We start from the raw sequence: 24,813 nt of genomic DNA on the forward strand, positions 1-24,813 counted from the left end.
AATAAATTTTATGACTGGATTTATTGAAACGAGTCAATAACATTGATGAAACAATAAATATTTAATATAATATATTGTTAAGGTTGTTTTATTGTTATATGTCTAAAAGTGACTAATTACCACCAGGTTTGTGCATACCCGTCTCGGTAGAAACTCACTCATCAGATATTCTACTATGAAACAGCTTAGTATTGTCGTGTTTCTTGAATGGTCAGTGGGCCACATTAACTACAGCACTAGGGTTATTAAAATGGTGGTAAAGATGGCCACCCAGCACACATTTCTTAAGAAAAAAATACATTATCATAATTATCTTTCCATTGGCTAACGAAACGATTAATGTAACAAAAAATTACCATAAAAATATATAAAACAATCAACATTATTCCATTTGAAGAAATTACCGACAATATTGACCTACTTATGTACGTAAAATAAACCTAATTTTAGATTCATCGTAGCATAATATATATGTATACTATATTTTTATTTAAACTCAGAAGTTAATCTTCTCCAACGTGATATTAGTTAAATATGTAGTTGTAATATACATTATGTTAGTTAAATACAATTATATAAGCAATACTTGCCCCTCGCTTTTTATAAACAAAATAATCTTTTGTTAATTAATATACTATATATATTTTTTAACTAAGAAATCAAAACGATATTTATTTTGTATCATTTACAGTGTATTGTGGTACATTCAATTGTTAATTTATATATATATATATCAATTATCAATCATTGTAAAAATATCACTAATTGTGAACGCATTACAATTTATTTAAAGGTGCATCGGACTATACAAGCGAAAGTAAGTGCGTTCCAATCGAACAAATATCGCAAGTATTTTGTAACGCGTATTCAGTCGGCCGAACGAAGCGCTGTAACGAAATCACTTTTATACTGAAATATGTTTTAAAACATCGTAGTATAACTAAGTTCAATATGAGGACATTTTATCATTACCGTATTATAATTATTTTTAAACAACTTAAGGGCACGACCAAAAACATCAGACGTCAATAAATTGGTATTTTCAAAATTTTCTTTTCAAAAAAATACAATATATTTAATGCATTTTATATTTCGATTGTGTAACCTCATTTTGTTTTCTAGTGCCATTATTTTTAATCTGTATTTTTTTTTAAATATTTATAGATATAGTCGTTTATTATAATGACTAACTTCGGTAATAACTTCGGTTCGAATCGAAAATTTGTATTTAATCTATTTTTTCCCTGTTAGTAGGCTATGTTTATATATAGCGCTGTAGATTATAAATTATATTTATACTTATTATGTCACGGCATATTACAAAGCAGTAAGAAACTCAGTATATAATCACTAAATACAAATACATTAATGGAAAAAATCAGCTATGTGTATTTCATCTTTTCAACCGACTTCAAAAAGCAGGAGGTTATCAATTCGTCTGTATTAACTACGTTATATAATCGTAAATCGACTTTCAAGTAGTCTAATATTTTTCATTTCATTTTACGTAGGAGGACTCTAAAAAATATGTGGAATACGCAATTATTTTTTTATTACTTTTTAGTGCATATTTATTTGTTTTAAAATAGTGTTTTGTTTGAAGTCTTTTTGTTAAAAATTTTATTTATAACGTTAAAATCAATCATCCACGCGACTGTATATAACACAAGGAACTGCATTGAATATTAATTAAACGAATACGGTCGAAGGTTAATTTGTCTTTATGTAATCAACGATATATATATATAGAGAAATTAAATGTATTCATTCATTGTTATCGAGACATAATCGAATTACAGCATGACATAAGGGCCTTAACACATTACATTTTGCGAAGCGACGTGCTCTACAGCTTAAGTTTCTACGACCAAGTGTGGCGTTACCATTTTTATAAAGCCGGGTCTTTTGACAGGAGGATTACAGATTACATAACATTAGCCTTGAATTGACAGAACATCAATGGTCGATATATTTATATTAATTATGGATTCAAATAAAGTAACAGCCTGTAAATTTCCCGCTGGGATAAGGCCTCCTCTTCCATTAAGGAGAGGGTTTTGAAACACATTCCACTACGCTGTTCCAATGCGGGTTGGTGGAATGCACATGTGACAGAATTTCGATGAAATTAGACACATGCAGGTTTCCTCGTCCATTAGAATGAGCTAGGTATTAAATGAGCTAATTTTTTTATCTACGCATAATGTGACACATTTAGTTTGATTCATCGGAGTTCAGAGGTCAAAGGTCGAAGCGATATGATCACAAGTACGGAGGATGCGAAAAATATAATTATCTTTCATAACATAATTTCCCGTTAGAATTTATAAATAAACGCAACGCACGATTGCATATTAAGTAACATTTTATTTGTTATTTGCAATTCCGGCCGTTGCGCCGTGCATAGACAATGTATAGCTGTCGATAAAAATCATTGTTCAATCATAATCAAAATAAACTTTATATAGTAGGCTTTACAAGCACTATTGAATCGTCATTTTACAATTAAGTGAAGCTAACACCGGTTCGGAAAGCTGATTCTACCGAGAAGAACCGGCAAGAAATTCAGTAGTTACTCTTTTTCAACATTTAAAAAACACGAAAAAGGGTTCCGAGTTACTTGGCTCTTTTCGATAGAAAGTAAATTCCAATTAACTAAAATGACCATTAAAAGCCTAGTAGAATAAAGTATATTTTGCTAACTTCATTTATTGAAAAGGTCAAAACTTAATCGTTTAAAATCCTTACAGAATTTTTATTTTGATGAAAGTATTTTTGATTTTATCATCTTTAAAGATTACAGATGATAACATACACATCTCAAATACTTTCAACGATTGCTATCTTATATCGTGACAGCTGCCGCCATTTTGAATTACCGATGACGTCATAATAATAAAATTATTAGTGTTAATGATTTGAGACTCGGGAGTCATCTATATGATAAGATTGCTCTTTTCCTCGTAAGTCTTGGAACGTATGTACCTACATAAAGGTTTTAGTTAGGTATAAGTTTAACTGTTATATACTGCCTCTGTTGCCAAATTAAAAAAATATATTAAGGCACGCTTGTGTGCAAAAGGTTACTATACAATTAATGAGTTTATGATCGATAGCACACCTTGGGAATGAAACAATCGCCTCCTGGCTATTTCATCTCATGTTAAATTGTTTATACATATAATATATGGGACAAACAAAAAAAAAACCCGCTGAGTTTCTTTCGCCGGTTCTTCTCAGGTCAGGGTATTTTCTTTTCCGAACCGGTGGTAGTGTTTCAATTGACCATCAATAAGAAAGTGTAATGCTTCTATATTGAATAAAGTTATTTGAGTTTGAATTTGAATTAAGCGATGACTTAACCTCGGTAGAACAAAAACAAAGCATCTTCGTTCTCAAGGTTGATGATCTAAATATATACTAATATTATAAATGTTAAAGTAACTCTATATGTCTGTCGCTTTTTTACAACCAAACCAATGAACCGATTTCGATGAAATTTGGTGTGAAACAAAGTTTAAATCCAAGCAAAGACATAGATATATTTTCTTATCGGGCAACCAACGCGAGTGAAGCCGCTGACTACAACTAATGCATAATATTTCTTATAGTATAGTTATGTATTGCTTAATAAACCACGTATCTAAGTAATATAACTCACCTCATTAAATACATCAACACAATTGACAAATATCATCGAAAACAACACAAATGATTACTAAGATTCGGAAAGTCAGCTAAAATTTAAATTGAAATGTTTATTTGTACTAAATACATTCGTAACAAAAGTATATAATGATATAGGATACATACAAAATATACCTAAACACAAACATCAATCCATTTGAACAAAGAAACGTTGAATTAAGAAATATTGTTTACGATAGTGACGCATACATCGCAAATATAAAAGCATTTGCTGCTCTTTATTCACAGAGAGACTAGACTTCAAACAAAACAGTATTTTAAAACAAATTAAAATGCACTAAAAAGTAATAAAAATAATTGCATATTTAACATATTTTTGAGAGTCCTCCTAGGTAAAATGAAATGAAAAATATTAGACTACTTAAAAGTCGATTTACGATTATATAATGTAGTTATAGTTATTGTTATATAGTGCTCAGCGGCGAAGGAAAACATCGTGAGAAAACCTGCATGTGTGTAATTTCATCGAAATTCTGCCACATGTGCATTCCACCAACCCGCATTGGAACAGCGTGGTGGAATATGTTCCAAACCCTTTCTTTAATGGAAGAGGAGGTCTTATCTCAGCAGTGGGAAATGAACAGCCTGTTACTAGACTAGACTAGACAAACTTGAACTCTAAGAAAGGGCATAGGCTACTTTTTTGTCTGACACATGACAACCAACAACCTAAAACAGGAGCGAAGCCGCGGGCTAATACTAGTATTTTAAAACACGACTATACAATATAACTCTGACAAAAATATATAACTATTTACGCAAAAAAATGTAGTTATGGGTTTTCCCGCCAAACGGAAATAATTAAAACCAACATGTCTGATCGTTTTTCTCTTACGTCTGACACAACTTTTAAAATAAATCATAATCACATTACAAGCCAGTACTTTCCCATGGAAATCTAGATACAATGAATGACAGGCATAGTGTTTTTACGGAAATTTAAATGTTATTTTGTTTTCTATTAAGCCACTAATCACCATCAATTTTGTAGTCGTAATGAAACATCGCGGTGTAAGAAATAACTTTCTTACACCCGTTGTGATCAGTTTTAGAAAGAACCACTCACCAAATAAAACCATCCGCGGCTTCGCATCCCTAAAATGGGAACGAGGCCGCGTGCGACTACTAGTATTTTATAACACGACTATACAATATAACTCTGACAAAAAAGTATAACTACTTATGCAAAAAAAATGTAGTTATGGATTTTCCCGTCAAACGGAAATCATTAAAATAATAATGACATGCCCGATCGTTTTTCTTTTACTGAGAAAAAAATCTAGAAGAGATCATTATATCCGTAGCGATCATAGTAAGTCATGAGAAAGTATCTCATGAAAGGCTAGATACAATAAATGTAAGGCATTGATTTTCATGGAAAATTAAAAAGGATTTTGGTTCTAGCTAAACCACTAATTAATTTTAAACTCGTGATGTAACTGGAATATGTTCCAAACCCTCTCCTTAATGGCAGAGGAGGCCTTATCCCAGCAGTGGGAAATTTACAGGCTGTTACTTTACTTTACTTTACTATGTAACTGCGTGGAACAGGCTCAAAATTGCATTCTTAGTCTTGTTGTGAACAGCTATAGAATTTAAATAAATCAAAACTCCCACCGGTTCCTAAAGATTCTACCGAGAAACGGCAAGAAACTCAATAGTTACTCTATTTCGACTTTTAAAAATACAGTCGCTTTAGTTAAATTCAATTACATATATACTGTATATATGTATGTAATATATCCTGCCTGGAACTCAACGAGTATTAATTCCACACTTATTTATCGTCTGTATAATCTTGTATTGAATAATATCCCTTCTTAACCAATGTATTTTTTACAAATGATTTTAAATTTGAAACGGCAAAGTTAAAAATGTCAGTGGATTTTTATTATAGAATCGGACACCTTGTCTCAAAAAGGATTTATTGACTTTGCCGAAGTCGGAACCTTGGCGTTATAAGCTTATCCCTACTTCTTGTGCACATACAAAGATTATCACAGATTTTAGCAAAGTGATCAAAAAGTAAGTAAGTAACAGCCTGTAAATTTCCCACTGCTGGGCTAAGGCCTCCTCTCCCATTAAGGAGAGGGTCTGGAACATATTCCACCACGCTGTTCCAATGCGGGTTGGTGGAATGCATATGTGACAGAATTTCTATGAAATTAGAAACATGCAGGTTTCCTCACGATGTTTAACTTCACCGATGTACGAGATGAATTATAAACACAAATTAAGCACATATATTCGAAATCATCGGTTAAGATGCACGCGTTCTAACCACTGGGCCATCTCAGCTCATGTGATCAATATTAAAATAAAACTAGTTTTTACGGATTTGAATCGCGTATATTAATTATTTTTAACATCCCTACGTTTCGAGCACATCAAATAGACAAATATCACCTCAGCCTACCCGTGACCACGAACGCTGTAAAGTGCTCGAAACGTCGGGATGATAAAAATAATTAATATACGCGATTCAAATCCGTTATAACTAGTTTTATTTCAATGTGTAATAATAACGAAAATTCAAGACAACATTATGATCAATATTAGAAGAAAGAAAGAAAGAAAAAACATTTATTGACATACACACATATAAAGAAAAAATTGATATGATAGATATATTACTATGATATAACACTCACCGAATAAAACCAACCGAACTTGTCATACGGTATAGTGATCGGCAGATCAGGGAAGCGTTGCGCGATGTCCAGTATTGGGTCGTCTATACCATCGAAAAGCCAACTGGACACGTTAGCGCTTATGAACATATTGTCGTGGTACATCCTCATGAACACATCCACTGGTACCCTGAGGATCGTTGGCTGGTGACGCATCACGTACGCTACCGTCTGCGGGGGAATTATATAAATAAATATGAGACAACATCACATACATTGCTCTGATCCCAATGCTAGCTAAAGCACTTGCGTTATGGAAAATCAGAAGTAACGGTACCACAAACACCCAAACCCAAGACAACTTAGAAAACTAATGATAAAACATTGACTCGGCCGGGAATCGAACCCAGGACCTCGGAGTGGCGTACCCATGAAAACCGGTGTACACACCACAAGACCACGGAGCAGGTACCCAATGTGTCTTTATGCAAAATTCCCTAAAGATTGATTGACGATTTAGGATGTTAAATTAAACTCTTTAATGGACTAGCACATTTTAAATTTACAATTAGGAACGAACTACTGCTAAACAATATGATAAACAGTTTAGACATCAGCGTATATAACAACAGCAATAAATCAGTACTTTCGATTGCTTGCCAGTAGGACTGTTACAACTAACACGCTACAAACGTACCCAAAATAATGTAAATATTTTCCTGTTTTTTTCTGTTTTAAAATTCTTCTTTATATTTTTAAATCTTTACTAGTATTAGAATTCGTTAGGCTTCTTCAATAATAAAATAATAATCATGTTAAATTAAAATATGTCCAACCAAAAGGTTCCATTCAAACAAAGCCACCCCATCTAACAACTTAAATTTGTAATTTCCAAAAATCCCACAATAAACTGTTGTAGTGCGCTGATAGTCAGGAAGAGTAAAATTGGGATAAGGGCAGGAATGATGATGATGTTATAATGATGTTCCCTTACCGCAACGATGGGGTTTATGCTGACGATCATGTCAGACAGGCTGCCGTTCGACATTTCCGGCACGTAGTGCCAGAAACGCTCGTTGTAGAACGTAACCGTCCCATTTCCGTTCCACGTTAAGTTTTTCTGTTGACAAAGACAAACATAATAATATAAACATGTACATTTTAAAAGTTCAAATCAAAACAAATACGACAAAAATTTACTTCAAAATCAATCAATGAAATCAAATTAAAATATTATATATTCAAGCAAACTCATAATTGAGTTATGTCGCAATATGTATAGTCTTAATTAGATTCATTTAACAAAAGAGCTTGTAAAAGCCTACTTGAATTAGGTATAAGACTTTGATTACATTTTTTTTGAGTTGGATTAATGTAAAGTTACCATCACCATCGGTTCGGAAAATAGATTCTACCGAGAAAAACTAACAATATATATAGTAGTTATTCAAGTTAGCCATTTGATAAACTTTTAATTATTATATTATAAAATTAAATTGACCACTACCATCGGTTCGGAAAATCGATATCGTAAATCAATCGAAGTAGTATAAATTCTTTAAAAGCTACAAATTCCTTGCGACTAATAAACTTGCTATATTATGCACAATAATTTCTTCATTAACATATATATTTTGACTTTTAATTCGAAGCACTGTTCCAACTAAAATATCCTCGATTTTCGCGATTATAACACATTGAAATAAAACTAGTTTTAACGGATTTAAATCGCGTATATTAGTTTTTTTTTTTTTTATTTTACCCGTGACCACGAACGCTGTAAAGTGCTCGAAACGTCGGGATGTAAAAATTATTAATACACGCGATTTAAATCCGTTAAAACTAGTTTTATTTCAATAAAATATCCTCTTTAATTTGACTTCCAACGTTCCGAAACCTTCAACATACAAAACGGGAATTCGCCAATCCGTATCGAATAAATTAGATAAATCAAGATTTCGACCAATCAAATCGCGTATATTCAATGTCAAAATTGTTTATTTGTCTGTATTCCTAGTTCGATTATATTTATTATTAAAAATATAATATTATACTTTTGTATTCACAGCGATAGAATCTCACACAGGATGTTAATCAAGAAGAATCCGATTAATGCGATACGGTATCACTTAATTATATATTTCGACATTCTGACATTATAATGTAGGTAGTGTTATCGCGTAATATTTTTACATTATTGATATTTTTATTTATAGATATCAACTCTACTTGGTGGTAATGCTTTGTGCAAACCCGTCTGGGTCGGTACCACCCGCTCATCAGATATTCTACCGCCAAATAACAGTACTCAGTTTTGTTGTGTTCCGGTTTGAAGGATTAGTGAACCAGTGTAACTACAGGCACAAGGGACATAACATCTTAGTTCCCAAGGTCGGTGGCGCATTGACGATGACGATTGACATAATATTTCTTACAGCGTCATTGTCTATGGGTGATGGTGACCACTTATTATCAGGTGCCCCATATACTCGTCCGCCAATCTATACCATTAACAAAAAAATACAAATATTGCTACTAATTGGGCCTATGTTACTGTTTTTCTTGTATCAGTAAACTCATCAAGATCTAAGCATACATAGGGACAGACAGCGACTTTGTTTTATACTATATGATTAACAGCCACACACTGACGCTGTAAGAAATATTAACCAATCCTTACATCGCCAATGCGCCACAAACCTTGGGAACGATGATGTTATGGGGCTGTACTACACTACCCTTTCTTTTGTTTAAAAAGGAGGAAATGCGTGTACGCATGCTGCCCGATCGGGGGACCGGGACGGGTATGTGGAACTCAACCGGGGCCATAAGGGCTCCGTGCCAGGACCTAATGCCATCTGTAGGTTTCCACCATGCCGTCGAGTGGTGAGGCAACGAGATCGAGCGGTACACTGCCCTACTTTATTCAACCTTGAAACAATACTACTCAGTAGGTATTGCTGTTCGTTGGTAGGAAATGTAACCTACACAAAGTTCTATACTAATATTATAAATATGAAAGTAACTCTATCTGTCTGTCGCTCTTTCATTACCAAACCACTGAACCGAATTTGATGAAATTTTATATGAAGCAAACTAGAACTCCAATGAAGGACCTAAACTATTGACTAACACAACAACCAACTCGGGCAACAACTAGTATCATAACAAACAGAACCCAATATCTTATAAAACCCGGAAGCAAAATGACACGACCCGGAACCGAAACGGGGTCTTATAATCTGCGGCCGCGTAATGTAGGCTACGAAGCAAGCGGGGCAATGGCTACGGTTTGTTATTGTTACCAGTATGCAAGTCGTTCACACTCCATTGCGGTTAAATCCATTGCAATATTGTATATGTACCGATTATTGCATACTGAAATTTATATTCTTTTTAAGTTTAAATAAAGAACACGTAACCTACATATTTTTCTTTGATTTACTGTCGGTGCCTATCACATATTCAGTATTGTTGTGTTCCATTTTGAAGACATTTTTAAGACGCAGACATTTTTAACTTAGCCGTTTCGTAAATTCAAATCGTATATAAAAAATACATTGGTAAAAAAAGGCATATTATTCGATGCAAGATTTTGTAGATGATAAAAAAGCGTGGAATTAATACCTGTTGACTTCCAGGCAGGTTATATTAGTTAAAATAATTAGTATTAACTCACATGAATGTAGTTTTTTTTATATGTTGAAAAAGAGTAACTACTGTGTTTCTTGCCGGTTCTTCTCGGTATAATCTACTTTCCGAAGCGGTCGTAGCTTCACTTAATTGTTAAATGACGATTCAAAAGTGCTTGTAAAAGCCTACTTGAATAAAGTTTATTTCATTTTAATTTGATTTGATTTGAAGGTTTAATGAGCCAGTGTAACTATAGACACATGGTACATAGCATCTCAATTCCTAAGATCGGTGGCGCATGCGCAAAATAAATTATAATTTAGGAACATAACAAAACTATATTTCCTAAAGTCGGCAGCGCATTGGTGGCGTAAGGTATGGTTAATATTTTTGCGCCGTCAATTTTTATGTGAAATAGGGATCACTTACCACCAGATGCCCTATTTGCCCTTCTGTACTTAGACCATAATATACATATAACAAATTTACGCGCCTAAAATATGCTATTCAGACAAAAATATGTATAAACTCAGAAACCAAAAAACCGGAAAAATAAATTTAATAAATGCAAATGAAACCAAGTAAATCACAATGAGGGATTAGTTATTATCGACAGCTCGATAATGATCAATAAAAATAATTTATCGTTTCGTGATTGTTTAACGAATACAATGTAATAAACCACCTTAATACTACATATCTTTTTTATAATACTTGACGACTATTAAAGGCAAAAGGAAACGATTCGAAATACCTAGATAAAGGAAAAATAAGATATGCTTGTAAAATAAATCAAAATGTCCTTTCAGATGTCAGATACATAATTTATATATCACAACACTATGCGGGTAGAAACAATTGGATAACAATCATGAACTAATTAGTGTACCGCTCAACACAGACCCCCTCTTCCCAGTTACTTTGGGGACGTGCCCAAGGCCCCATGATCGATAGGGGCCTACTGCAGATCAAATAATAAGCATAGTTTCAAAATAAAAATCCTAATTTTCCAATACACCCAGAATCTATAAATATGTTCATAAAACAGTAACTTGGTATTTCAAAGTATTATTTATTCACAAATTGAAGATGAATGAAAGATTCTTTGTCTATTCTAACAAACTTGTGTTCTGTTAAAGTCATAGGCTCCATTATATAAATATGCCCAGGGCATCCAATAGGTCAAAGATGATCCTGGCTAGACGGCAATATTTTTTGTAGGACTCATTTTAAGTCAGAGTAATCATCACATTCCACTGATGTAAACTATCAAATCTGATGGCAATTGCAAACCAACAAGTGTACCACCCAGTCATCATAAATTCCACCACCAAACAAAAATACTTTTTAATTTGTTCTATGTTAAAAAGTTAATGAGCCAATGCAACTACAGGCAACATCTCCTAGTTCCCAATGTCAATGGCGCATGCGCACAAGTAATTATAATATAGCACAAGATACATAACAAAACACACACAAACATCTACATATGTATATATAGCCTATTCCAACCTTAAGAGGACAACAACCAATAAACAACTTTTGACGTTAAATTCTCGCGATATCATTGGTTGATAGCTTTATCAATTCAGTATGAACTTATTAAAACTTATCGGATTTTTGGAAGGCAAATTAAAACGGATATAAGAGGAATAGTGTTTCATTATAATTATAGATAAACTTATCAAGAACTCTTAGTAGTACACAATATTAGTAATATTAGCGGAATACTTAAATCATAGGTTTCTTTAACTTTATTCCTTCAAATCAAATTAAAAAAACTAAATACTTTATTCAAGTAGGCTTTTATAAGCACTTTTAAATCGTCATTTAAGAACTATATTAACCGAAGCTACCACTGGTTCGGGAAGGAAATTCTACCGAGAAGAACCAGTAAGAAAATCAGTCTTTTTCAATATTTGGTATCTTTGATTAAAACAGATAATAAACACACATTTACATATACCACACGCATCAGCCTCATACACGCATACTTTCTCATTTGTTAGAAAATTTATTTTACGAATTTTGTAGGTATAGTACGACACAACTTAGAGGTAGCATCGGCAAATTCAATAAAACCACTGATATTACAAGTTATTACGTCTTTGTAAAGATCATATTCACATAAGAAATAAATATTGATATTTAGGGATAGCGTACTTAATTCGGATGTGATCGGTTTTACGAATTTTGCCGATGCTACATCTAAGTTGTGTCGTACTACACATTCGATTTATTTTGATACTCTAAATTTAAAATGTTTCACATTACATTATTTCGAATAATTATTATCCTTAATTAATTTGCTATCTAATACGTAATAACATTCACATTTCGTAGCAATGTTATATTTATAATCACTGTTTATCAGGCGGTTTTGCGATCATCCGATGTCGTGGATTGAAGGCCACTAAAAATCAGTGTCAGGGTTGTCATATGTAAAATTCGACAGATTTTTTTTTAATAAATATTTTAAGGATCCTAATTATTGAGTTCCATTTTCGTATTATTATATTTTAGGATCGAGAGTCATCATTTTTGTTAAAATTATCACTTTTATAAAATTTACTTGGTTGTATGGATTTATGTAAGCTAGTTTAGGTAGGTACCAACCACAAATGTGATATATATAAATAACAGTACTCAGTATTGTTGTATACCGGTTTAAAGAATGCCAGCCAGTGTAACAAGAGACATAACATCTTAGTTCCCAAGATTGCTGGCACATTGGCGATCTAAGGAATTGTTCATATTTCTTAAAGAGCCAAGAGCCAAGAGTCTATGTACGATGGTTACCACTTATCACCGGGTGACCCGTTTGCTAGTCCGCCAACCTACACCATGAATATAAAAAAACATGTATTATCGTTGTGGCCTTAGTTGAGTTACGCGTTAAAAAAAAACAAACGATTTAAAACTTTCTCAAAAAAAAAAACAATCTTCATATATTTATAGAACACGGCATATTTAGATAGCACAAATATATTCCTAACGTTTTTATGTCATAATTTATGAATAAGATACTAGAATCGAGCGGATTAATCCAGCAACATAGAATGAAAACCATAACCTACTACATTACACAATTTATCAAGGTATCTTTACCGATATGAAACAATTACACACTTACAAGTAAATTAATTTAAATATTAATTAGCGATATACAAATTATCGAGGCGCGAGCAACGATCACTTTATCGATTCAAAATGTTATTGCGGCAACTCTAGCACACTTCTTATGCGTGTAAGTAACACAGGTACTTTGGCTTTTATTAATTGATAGAATTAAAGGTATTTGCAGTATTAATTCTCGTTTTTATAAGTTATGTATGCTGCTATGCCACTGGATCATAACAACAACAGCCAGTAAATTTCCCCATGCTGGGCTAAGGCCTTTTCCTTTTGAGGGTAAGGTTTAGAACATATTCAACCAAGCACGAGATGAATTATAAACTCAAATACTGAATAATAACTGGATCGTGACTCTGTTAAAAATGTCCAGAATAGTTTCTAATTTTAAAATTGGAATTCGAAGAACTGATAGCCGTTGGGGCAAAAAGTTTCTAGAGTGAAGACCGAATCGGCAAGCGTAGTGAAGGGCGTCCTATGGCAAGGTGGAGAAATGATGCACGGAAGGGGACCCGTAGAACAAAGATGAGAAGAGCCGAAGATCGGTTTCAGTAGTGCGCCTTGGGGAAGGCCTATGACTAGCAGTGGACTAATATAGGCTGATCATGATGATTGTAATTTCTATGACTGAAGCTTTACCCTAGTTCCGCGTATAGAGCATTAAAAATTTACCTTTGTGTGAGACTCCTTATACACATATGGCCCTAGCTCTTCAACTTCCAATGAGACGTTTTTTCCGGCCAATATGTCATCTACATTGGTGATGTTGAACATAAAGCACTCCAGGTACATTGGTATCGGCACGTCCCGCCATATCTCGAATGATGTAGAGGTCGGTGTCAACGTCATCATCTGCAAAAAGAAATTGTGATCATAATGCAAATCCATGATCAACTCCTGATATATTTTTGGCACGGCGGCCATTTGACGACAGACAAATACTCGCAAGATATTATGGTACTTGATTGTGTGGACAGGTGGGCTAAATAATTCCTCAATTTCATAAATGGCACTTGATGCCCTAAGGTTTTCTGCAAAGCTGGGTCCGCTACCCACTTTTCATTTATTTAAGTGCCAGACAAGAATAATTTAATTGTGTTGTCATTTGAAGGGTGAATCAGCGTGAATACAGGCACAAGCGACATAACACCCCAGTTCCCTAGGCTGATTTGACGTTCCATTAGTACTATAAGGCAATGTTTAATATTTTTTACAGTGCTAATTTCTATAAGTACCAGTTATCACGTACGATTAGGTGGTCCATGCGTTACCAACTATGGTATATAAAAAAGTAATATTGCTCTCCTTCAGATTCATACAAGAGATCTACAGAAGACGAACGGATTACTCACTTCCAAGATATAAAATTTTAACACAGATGACTTCAAAATGTCGACTACCATGGAGAATTTACTGTTAGACAATGATACTAAATATTTAGGACCTGTGTTTGAATCTAGCACCTTGAAATCTCCAACCTGAGCTATCTCAGTAGCTTCGTGAGAAGTGGTTCTGTATCTTGACAAAGCTAGTTTCTCAGGGCGAACAACGTAACTGGTACCAATATCTTCATTTCTCATGAAAACTCTTAAAACTACACTTACACTTTTTAACTGAGCAAAGAATATTGTCGGCCAGAAGACAACCATGACAGCTCCACCGACAACCAGAAATGACCCGCAGGTCATCAATATAGCGCTCTTCTTCTCGGCTGACGGCATTTTGTGTTCTTTTTATCTAAAACAAAATAGGCTTATGATTATTAAAGCGCATGCTACCATACGTGTCTAAGACAAGATGATTCAGATTCAAATACAATTTGAAGACTTAACCTTTCAAATTAACAGAAAAAATTATGAAATAAAAAAATCAAAATTAAATGATACTTTACTCAACTACGCTCTTACAGTGAACATATCTATAGTTTCCTTTATTAGTGAATGATGACTATAATAACCTTCATATATTTATAAATATACACTAAACGTATAACAGTACATATTAAGATTGTTTTATTCGGTAATATGATTCCTTCAAAAATCAAACAGTATCTATTAAAAATGTATCTACACGTAAGCGACATTTCGCGTAAGTATGTAAATTAGATTGGTAACATGCTAGCGCGTTTGCTCGTGCAAAACCATAAGTGTATTCTTTACTACGGAATATAATTCAATTCACATTTATTATTTACCTACTACGTTGAATTTCCTTGTACTGTATCGTGATGTATTATTTTTAAAATAACTTGACAAGCCAAAACTGGTAATACCGACACATATGAAATAACACCACGCTACATCCAAGGATAGGAGACCACGTCATTTCCGGGTACTTTATTAATTATTATTCATTACAAGGAAAGCTACGTGTGTCAGGTGGAAATATTCCGCCTCCAGTATGCATTATGTGACAGTCCGCGTTGAAACAGCGTGGCATAATCCTCAGCATAGATGTCTATGCTAACCGTGAAGAGGCTATTAGATGAGATCATAGCCTAGTAGTGGGGTGGGCTATTAGTTTTACTTTATAAGTAAACATGTTACTCGCGGTTTCGCACGCGTTTTAGTGGGTTGATTGTTATGTGTCAGGCAAAAAAAGTAGCCTATGTCCTTCCTTGGATTTTTCAAGTTTGCTTCACACCATTTTCATCGAATTCGGTTCATTGGTTTGGTCGTGAAAGAGCGACAGTCAAATAGACAGACAGGCAAAGTTACTTTCACATTTATAATATTAAGTATAGAAATTAAAGTAACAGAAAACAAAGCGAGAATCCCGCATATGCAGATACTATGGGACTGTATTCAGTATAAGTATATATGTATGTAATAGTACATATATGTATATTGATTTTAACGTAAGTAAAAAAGAAAAAACTTTATACAAGTAGGCTCATAAAAGCACACCAGTAAATCATCGTATATGGTTATTTTATTAGCTTATAAAAAATAGTGGACATTTTTTCTCAATTAATTAAAACGATTTTAAGACAACACATGTGCTTAATTAAATTCTTTTTTACCACGTGCAATTAGTGCTCAGAATGAATAACTTTAAACAATCTGAATGGAGTTACAAAACAACAAATTAAATTAATACTTTCGAGTAGACTGACCAAGTTTTTGACCATCACTGGTACAATTACAGACCTCATGGACAAAACACGACTCCATGGATGTCTTAATGACAACACTGATTAAGAGTTTTGGATTAATTGATGTTAAACTAAAAGATGAAATATTACCTGATTTCAAAAAACTAAAATAATATATCACTTTTAATTTTAAACACTATATTATACCATTATTTAAATTGGTAAAATTAAACTGGCAACACAGGTATATTATATAGAATATTAATTCATACTAATTAAATGTGAAACTAATTAAGCACCTGTAATGTATATTATCATTTTTATCAATGGATTAATTCGGATTTTTGATAACGTCCTTCATTGATAAAGGCATTAGAATATCATATCATTAAATTCTGATGCTATTTAAATATATATACAAAGAAACGTTTATAAATGATTATTATACCATTCGTACGTTCGTGTGTAAAGACTCCATGGACATCCAAAGTGTTCCTAACTAATTCTTTATTTTTAATAATTGTAAATAATTTAAAAAAAAATAGACGAAAAGAGTTTCAGTCGCCGGTGCTTCTATCAGGTCCGGGATTTTTTTTAATCGATATATTCTCTGGAAATACTATTGTTCCTTTAGTTAGAAACCGCGGGAAACAGCTGACGAAGCTTACGCTGAGATAGTTATACATACCAACAATATCCTTTTGAGACTACGTTCACGTGTTCATGTGGATCAAAATTTATCCTATACTAGCACCTGCCCCGGCTTCGCACGTGTGCAACATTGATACTAAATATACTGCAGAATTGATTAATTTACGACATCACATTAGAAAAGTGACTAGACTTCTAAAATTATTATTATCAGTGTCTCTTTACTTTATTAATACATAGAGCGTTATTCTAAGCATCATAGGAACAGACAACGTTAACCGACTTTGTTTTATACTATGTAATGATAATGATTATTTAATGACCCTGTAGCTCTGAATAAGGATGAGGCATTTTATCAGTGAAAACTTATTTAACTTGGAATTAGTCGCTGGGACTTTTCCTCTTGTATTATCAAGTGTATATTTAGAGCTGAGATGGCCTAGTGGTTAGCACGCTTGCATCTTAACCGATGATTGCGGGTTCAAACCCAAGCAAGCACCACTATATATAGGTGCTTAATTTGTGTTATAATTCATCTCGAGCTCGGTGGTGAAGGAAAACATCGTGAGGAAACCTGCATGTATCTAATTTCATCGAAATTCTGCCACATGTACATTCCACCAACCCGCATTGGAACAGCGTGGTAGCCGTGGTGGAATATGTTCCTCTCCTTAATGGAAGAGGAGGCCTTATCCCACTTTACTTTTACTTTTAGATATTTGTTTTAATGCAGTTTCTAAATTAAATCTGTGTAATATAATAACGGTTGATACATCTTAGTCATGATGAAGTTACAGATTTGAATTGCTTTCGTATCTATAAGTGATTATAAAATACTAATCCCCTCCACGGATAAGGCTTAAAAATGTGTAATAAAAAAGTGGAGTTCGATAATTAATTTATTGAGGAAAATATACTTGCCTTAACATCTAAAATACATACGAGCTTTTTAGATGTAAAGACAGGTAAATTGTTTGGCGAACTTTGAAAACTAGAAGAGACTAAGAACAGATGGATGGCAGGTCGGTCAGAGAAGTCTCAAATTCAGCATTCCATAGTAAATGGCTGAACTAAAATTTCTTCAGACATATATTTTGTTTGCATTTTTTCATGATAAAATCTTTATAGCCAAAAAAAAACAGTACTACCTATTAAGTAAGCGGGTGGTTAGTGGAACACTATGCTCTCTTTCCGTCACTATTGATTTTACATTTGAAAGAAGAAGACAACATTTTGTAGCAGTTTCATCTTTTTTGTTAGTAACAATTATAGCGGGCTTTCGTTGTTGAATTTTGTTGTATGTTAGTGCTCATACAAGCCAAGTCTGCTGGTACATACTCGTTAAAGCGGCACCCACACCTTCGGGGATATTCAAGGGATCGCCTGGGCTTACCGAAGTCCATTTTTGTGTAACCCTATTGTGTAACATCACAAAATATGATGGTTTATATCGCAAGATAGGTCGTTAATATATTAAAATAAATTACTCGATATAAGTTGAGCTAATACGTGTCATTAAATTCAAAATCTCGGTAACTAAGCCGATAGTCCGGCTATAAAAAAATATCCTTATAAAATTATCGCTTTTTATCTGATAAATTCTGAGACAACCGCTTGCTTGAAGGTAATTTTGGACAATGGTATCTACATACCGAAAATCGACTCTATAATTACTTTTATAAGTACATGACAACACTTTAATCTGTGACTACCAGAGCTCCAAAACTACTAAGAATTTGTCAGTGGATCGAAATCGAATCGTAACGTAATCGTTGCCGACCAATGGCGTATTTACACGATTCAGAAAAGTTCGAACGAAATACAGGGTGAAATACGTGATAACTCAAAAATGGTTCACTTTTGCATCATGCATATGGTGTTTAAAATCATTGCTAATAGTCACCCCTATCATCTCCTAAAGGGAATACGTCGAATTACCCATAACCCTGTTTATTCGGGACCGTATAGTAACAAATTTAAATAAGTAGAATTGGTCAGTTACGGTTAAGCTGAAGTTAAGCCTTATTACGAATAGTAGAAGTTAGATTAAAACACAATCCGGCATATCATTATTATTATAAGTTAGTAGAATTGCCTCTGATTGATTCGTTGACCATTGTTGCGTGCAAGGGCAAACCGACGGACACACTTTCCCATTTATTACACCACTTGCTTTTCCATTACTAATAGCCTCGTTCATAAAGCAGCTAGCATATAGGGTAAGTATATCCCGAATTCATAGGTTCCCTATTCCTAGCTAAAATTTAAAGAAATAGGTGTATTAACGGCTGCTTCACAATATATTTATGATAATATAATGTTTATACAAAAGAATACAAAAAAATATTCTATCAATGCTGATATACATACTATTAATACTAGAAATAAAAATAAACTTGTATTGTAACCCCTAGTTTCCGTTTGCATACGGTAAATAGAACGGTTTTTGGACAATGGTATACGCATATATAATAAGATACCGGAAAATATAATCAATTAACCATTTTCAAAATTTTAAAAGATTATTAAGACTAAATTAATAAATAAAATCATATTATTCATTAAAAGAATACTTTTTGGAAAGAAACGCCTGGAGTTAGGCTCGGGTTCCAGCATTGTAAATCAGTTTATTTGAAAAGAGCAACTATGCGAGCTTCTTGCCGTTTCTATTTAATTATTAATGATTCAAAAACGCTTCATTGTGAAGTTTACTTGAATAAAATTGATTTGTTTTGATTAGCAGCCACCTGAGTTAGCAGCGTTTGCCTTACCTCAGACAACACGAAAGACTGTTGGCCCTGGTATTGGTAGAGATTACAGGTACTCTTTCCTTTCATATCGGATTGGATTTACCATACTATTATGATAGTGAAAAATACATGTGCACGTACTTTGAGAAGACTCGCCGTTATCAGCTTGATCGTTATCATCATCAAATGTTTACATAGAGTTAAGCGCCATTGATATAAAGGTCGCATTCATAACATTTTTGTCAGCTCTTTATTAATAAACTAAAATACTACTAAACTATCGTAGTTGATATTTTTATAATTTTCTTTTTTAAATCGACACAAAAAAAATATTTTTTATAAATTGATTGTCTGTATCGGAGCATTAAGTGGTCACCACTGTCCATACAACAACAGCCTGTTAATTCCCACAGCTGGGCTAAAGGCCTCCTTTCCCTTTGAGGAGAAGATTTGGAACATATTCCACCACGCTGTTCCAATGCGGGTTAGTGGAAAACATATGTGGCGGTGTGTGTGTGAATTTCTATGAAATTTGTCACATGCAGGTTTCTTCACGATGTTTTCCTTCACCGCTGAGCACGAGATGACTTATAAAGACAAATTAAGCACATGAAACAGCGGTGCTTGCCTGGGTTTGAACCCGCAATCATCGGTTAAGATGTACGCGTTCTAACCACTGGGCCACCTCGACTCGACTGTCACTGTCCATAAACAAACCGGAATACAAAAATCTATATAATCTGTATTATAATTATAATATTATAAATGGGAAAGTAACTCAGACTTTCTGTCTGTCTGTCGCTCTTACACGACCAAACTGCTGAAACTAATTTGATGAAATTTGATAAGAAGCCAACTTGACCCCTGAGAAAAGACATAGGCTACTTTTTTGCTTCACACATGACAACCAACAACCTAAAAGACGCGGGTGAATACCAGAAGTAAATATTGCTTCTTGCCTGTAGAATATATACCTACCCAAATAGGTGAAGACATAATTTAATTAACAATTATTATATCCTTGTATATCTTTGATATTCAGCCTATCTATGAGTCTTAAAGATTACATACACTTGGTGCAGTGCATGTGTATTGTGTAGTACGACACAACTTAGATGTAGCGTCGTCAAAATTCGTAAAACCGATCACATCCGACTTAAGTAAGCCATCTCAAATTACCAATATTTCTTTCTTATGTGTATATGATTTTTACACAAACGTAATAACTTGTAATATCATATGACCTAATGTATTCGTCAATTTGACACGTCGATTAACATGCACTTGCTTTCTCGAGTTGAACTGACAAGATAATCTATAGAGACGAATAGCTTCGAACAAAAATAGCTATTTCTCTTGGTTGTATAAATCGGAAGTCAAGTCAAACGGTTTTATTGAATTTACCGATGCTACATCTAAGTTGTGTCGTACTACACAATACACATACTAAGAATTAACAAACAAGATTTCTAACGGCAAACAATGTAATCGAGTGTTAAGTACAAAGGTGGTAATCGCGGTCAAAGATCTTGTAAGTAAACTTCAACCCGAGTGACTCAGGGTTGAGTGCAATTTATTCTGCGTTAAAGGTCCCGGGTTCAAATTCAAACCGGTCACACAGTGATATTATGTTCGTTTCTGACATAAAGTATCATAATCATCTTAAGCAATATGTTCGTTACTGAAATAATAGTCTGCGATTGGTAACACTTTTAGGCTTCCTCTTCTCTCTTTAAGGAGAAGGTTTGAGATCGGTTTTTTTTTTTAATATATATCTAAATAAATATGAGACAACATCACATACATTACTCTGATCCCAGTGTAAGTAGCTAAAGCACTTGTATTATGGAAAATCAGAAGTAACGACGGTACCACAAACACCCAGACCCAAGACAACATAGAAAACAAATAATAATCTACATTGACTCGGCCGGGAATCGAATCCGGAACCTCGGAGTGGCGTACCCATGAAAACCAGTGTACACACCACTCGACTACGGAGGTCGTCAAAGTCGTCGGTATCACCACAATGCTCCAATCCGGATTGGTCAACAACAAAACAACAACATCAACAAAAGCCGGTAAATTTCCCACTGCTGCACTAAGGCCTCTTCTCCCCTTGAGGAGAAGGTTTGGAACACATTCCACGCTATTCCAATGCGGTTTGGTGGAATACACATGTGGAAAAATTTCTATGAAATTAGACATATACAGGTTTCCTCATAATGTTTTCCTTCGTCACCGAGTACGAGATGAATTATAAACACAAATTAGACACATGAATATTCAGTGGTGCTTGCTTAGGTTTTAACCTGCAATCATCGGTTAAGATGCACTCTTTCTAACCACTTAGCCATCTCGGCGGCGGATTGGTCGATGTGTAAATTTTTCGTTCAAATATTACTAGATTTGAAGACGCAATCTTCATTCAACGTACACAGTTAATGTTAATATAAAAAAAAACATTGTAATTATTATTTTAACGATACCGTAGTTAACGGTACATATTTATGAGTATAACATATATTATCTTAGACGTAACAGATCATTTACCTTTCGCGTAACATAAATACGTTTACATCAAGTTTAATGCCCTCTTGGTATTACTACTACTATTACATTAATTATGTATGTGTATATATTCATTAACTACTATATGGTATCAATACACAATGTGCTATATAAATTATATCCAGTAACAGCTTTTATAGGGCACATCGGTGCGGTGTACTGAGCGTGGTTTACATTGAGGTTACGTTGTGATCACTTAAAATATATATCTATATTAATATTACAACAACAACAAACAACAACAGCAGCCTGTAAATTCCCACAGCTGGGCTAAAGGCCTCCTCTCCCTTTGAGGAGAAGGTTTGGAACATATTTCACCACGCTGTTCCAATGCGGGTTGGTGGAATACACATGTGGCAGAATTTCTATGAAATTTGTCACATGCAGGTTTCCTCACGATATTTTCCTTCACCGCTGAGCATAAGATGAATTACAAAGACAAATTAAGCACATGAATCAGCGGTGCTTGCCTTGGTTCGAACCCGCAATCATCGGTTAAGATGCACGCGTTCTAACCACATAGCCATCTCCACTCATATCTCTTCTTTCTGTTTGTCGCACTTTCAAGACCAAACCGCTGAACCCAATTTGGTGAAATTTGGTATGAAGCAAACTTGAACTCCAAGAAAGGCCATGGCTACTAGAGTCTACTTTTGTGCCTTACACATGAGAACCAACCCCTAAACCGCAATGGAAGCCGCGGGCGACTACTAGTATATATAGGAACATATTTAACATTGATGTATAGTATAAATTTTTTTTTTTCAATATTGTATGACATCACATATATTATTCTGATCCCAATGTAAGTAGCTAAAGCACTAGTGTTATGGAAAACCAGAAGTAACGGTACCACAAACACCAAGACCCAAGACAACATAGAAATCTAATGAACTTTCTACATCGACTCGGCCGGGAATCAAACCCGGGACCTCAGAATGGCGTACCCATGAAAACCGGTGTACACACTACTCGACCATGGAGGTCGTCGAAAGTAAGCAGAGTGTTTATTTAAAAATCAAAATATTCCTTAAGTAAGTTCAGTAGTAGTAGTAAGTAGTAGTACTTTCCGCCATTTTACTGACATAATTACATATTATGTCAGTAAACAACAATGTAGAGAATATGTTAATACATTACCGTTATAAAATTACTATTACATAGAAAAAACGCCATTCACAATTACGTAATTAAAGTATGTTAATCGATTTCACATAGATGTCCGACTTTTTTCTCAATTCGACACCTCGTCGAGGCCTCTACCTATCCAGCGACTTTTTTTATGGTATGGGTTGGCGGACGAGCATATGGGCCATCTGATGGTAAGTGGTCACCATTACCCAAAGACAGACCGGAACACAACAATACTGAGTACTGCTGTTTGGCGATAGAATAACTGATAAGTATATACCACCCATCTATCCAGACGGGCGTGCACAAAGCCCTACCACCGAGTAAAATTTGCACTAACGAGTAATCCTTTCATTTGGATTAGTCGTTTGTGGATTGGATATTCTTTTGAATATCTATATTTTATTGTATAGTGTCAAAACGGAGACAGGCTATATGCCATGTTAAAATATTGAATATTTTATGAGACATAGCGTAATATGTCTACGTAATCGAAGAGAAAAGCGAGGCGAACTCTGCCAAATTTATAACCGATACGCAAAAATTGTGTATAGTAGATTAGTAAGTCTATAAAGTCACTGACGTCATTATATACCAATCTTTGATAAATAACAGCTTTTAAATTCCCCACTGCTGGGCTAAATCCCTCCTCGAGAGGGCTATTCCAATGCGGGTTGGTGGAATGCACTTGTGGCATAATTTCGATGAAATTAGACACATGCAGGTTTCCTCACGATGGCTCCGTTACCGCCAAGCACAAGATGAATTATAAAGAAAAGTTAAGCACATACATTGCTGCTTACCTAGGTTTGAACCCGAAATCATCAACTGGGGCATCTCTGCTCAATCTTTGATAAGTTGTCTAAGCCTAAGTTTATACATAAAAATCCCATTTTCATAATATAGTTATATAGTTTAAGCGTCACATGGATATATGGGTATGGACATATTATGAGGAGGAATGAGGACCATGTTATTAATAAAGGTCTTGATGAGGCATGGATGAGGATGGGTATAGAGGTAGAGGAAGACCAAAGAAATAATGGATGGATTGTGTGAAAGACGATATGGTTAGAACAAAATGTTACTTATGAGATGACGTCCAACAGAGAGGTATGGGAGGAGAAGACATGCTGCGCCGACCCTGATTAGAATTGGGATAAGGGCAGGACGATAATGATAATGAGTTTTATCGTCACAAAATATTAATCCTTATTTTATTCACTCATTTTAGGATCACCAACATAACATACATAACGTAAAATGAAAAAAAAAAAGCTATTGTAACAGCTATATTTACTACAGGTAATCACTATGCGCATAGACTCATACAATAAAATCAATTGAAGTCTCATGAACACATTCATTTAAAACGTTTTAAGTAGATCGTGCTCACTTTGTTGTATTACTCTACTACCGCGCAGTAATACTTAATATTGTTGTGTTCCAAATCAATATATGAGTAACAACAGTCACAACGTGCACAAGTTACTTAAAATCTTAGTTTCCAATG

General features: G+C 34.2%; 1 protein-coding gene across 1 annotated transcript in view; it reads right to left on the reverse strand.

The window, feature by feature from the left end:
* LOC124531824 (protein croquemort-like) overlaps nucleotides 1–24,813 on the reverse strand; it is a 59,741-nt gene that overhangs the window by 9,944 nt on the left and 24,984 nt on the right. The window contains exons 2-5 of the mRNA XM_047106362.1: nucleotides 14,708–14,840; nucleotides 13,776–13,955; nucleotides 7,333–7,458; nucleotides 6,360–6,569 (exon numbers count right to left, since the gene is read on the reverse strand). Of these exons, the coding sequence (XP_046962318.1) occupies nucleotides 6,360–6,569; nucleotides 7,333–7,458; nucleotides 13,776–13,955; nucleotides 14,708–14,824 (633 nt within the window). The 5' untranslated portion in view covers nucleotides 14,825–14,840. The remainder of the gene's footprint in view (nucleotides 1–6,359; nucleotides 6,570–7,332; nucleotides 7,459–13,775; nucleotides 13,956–14,707; nucleotides 14,841–24,813) is intronic.

This window comes from Vanessa cardui, chromosome 8 (genome assembly GCF_905220365.1).
Source record: "Vanessa cardui chromosome 8, ilVanCard2.1, whole genome shotgun sequence".
Lineage (NCBI taxonomy): Eukaryota > Metazoa > Arthropoda > Insecta > Lepidoptera > Nymphalidae > Vanessa > Vanessa cardui.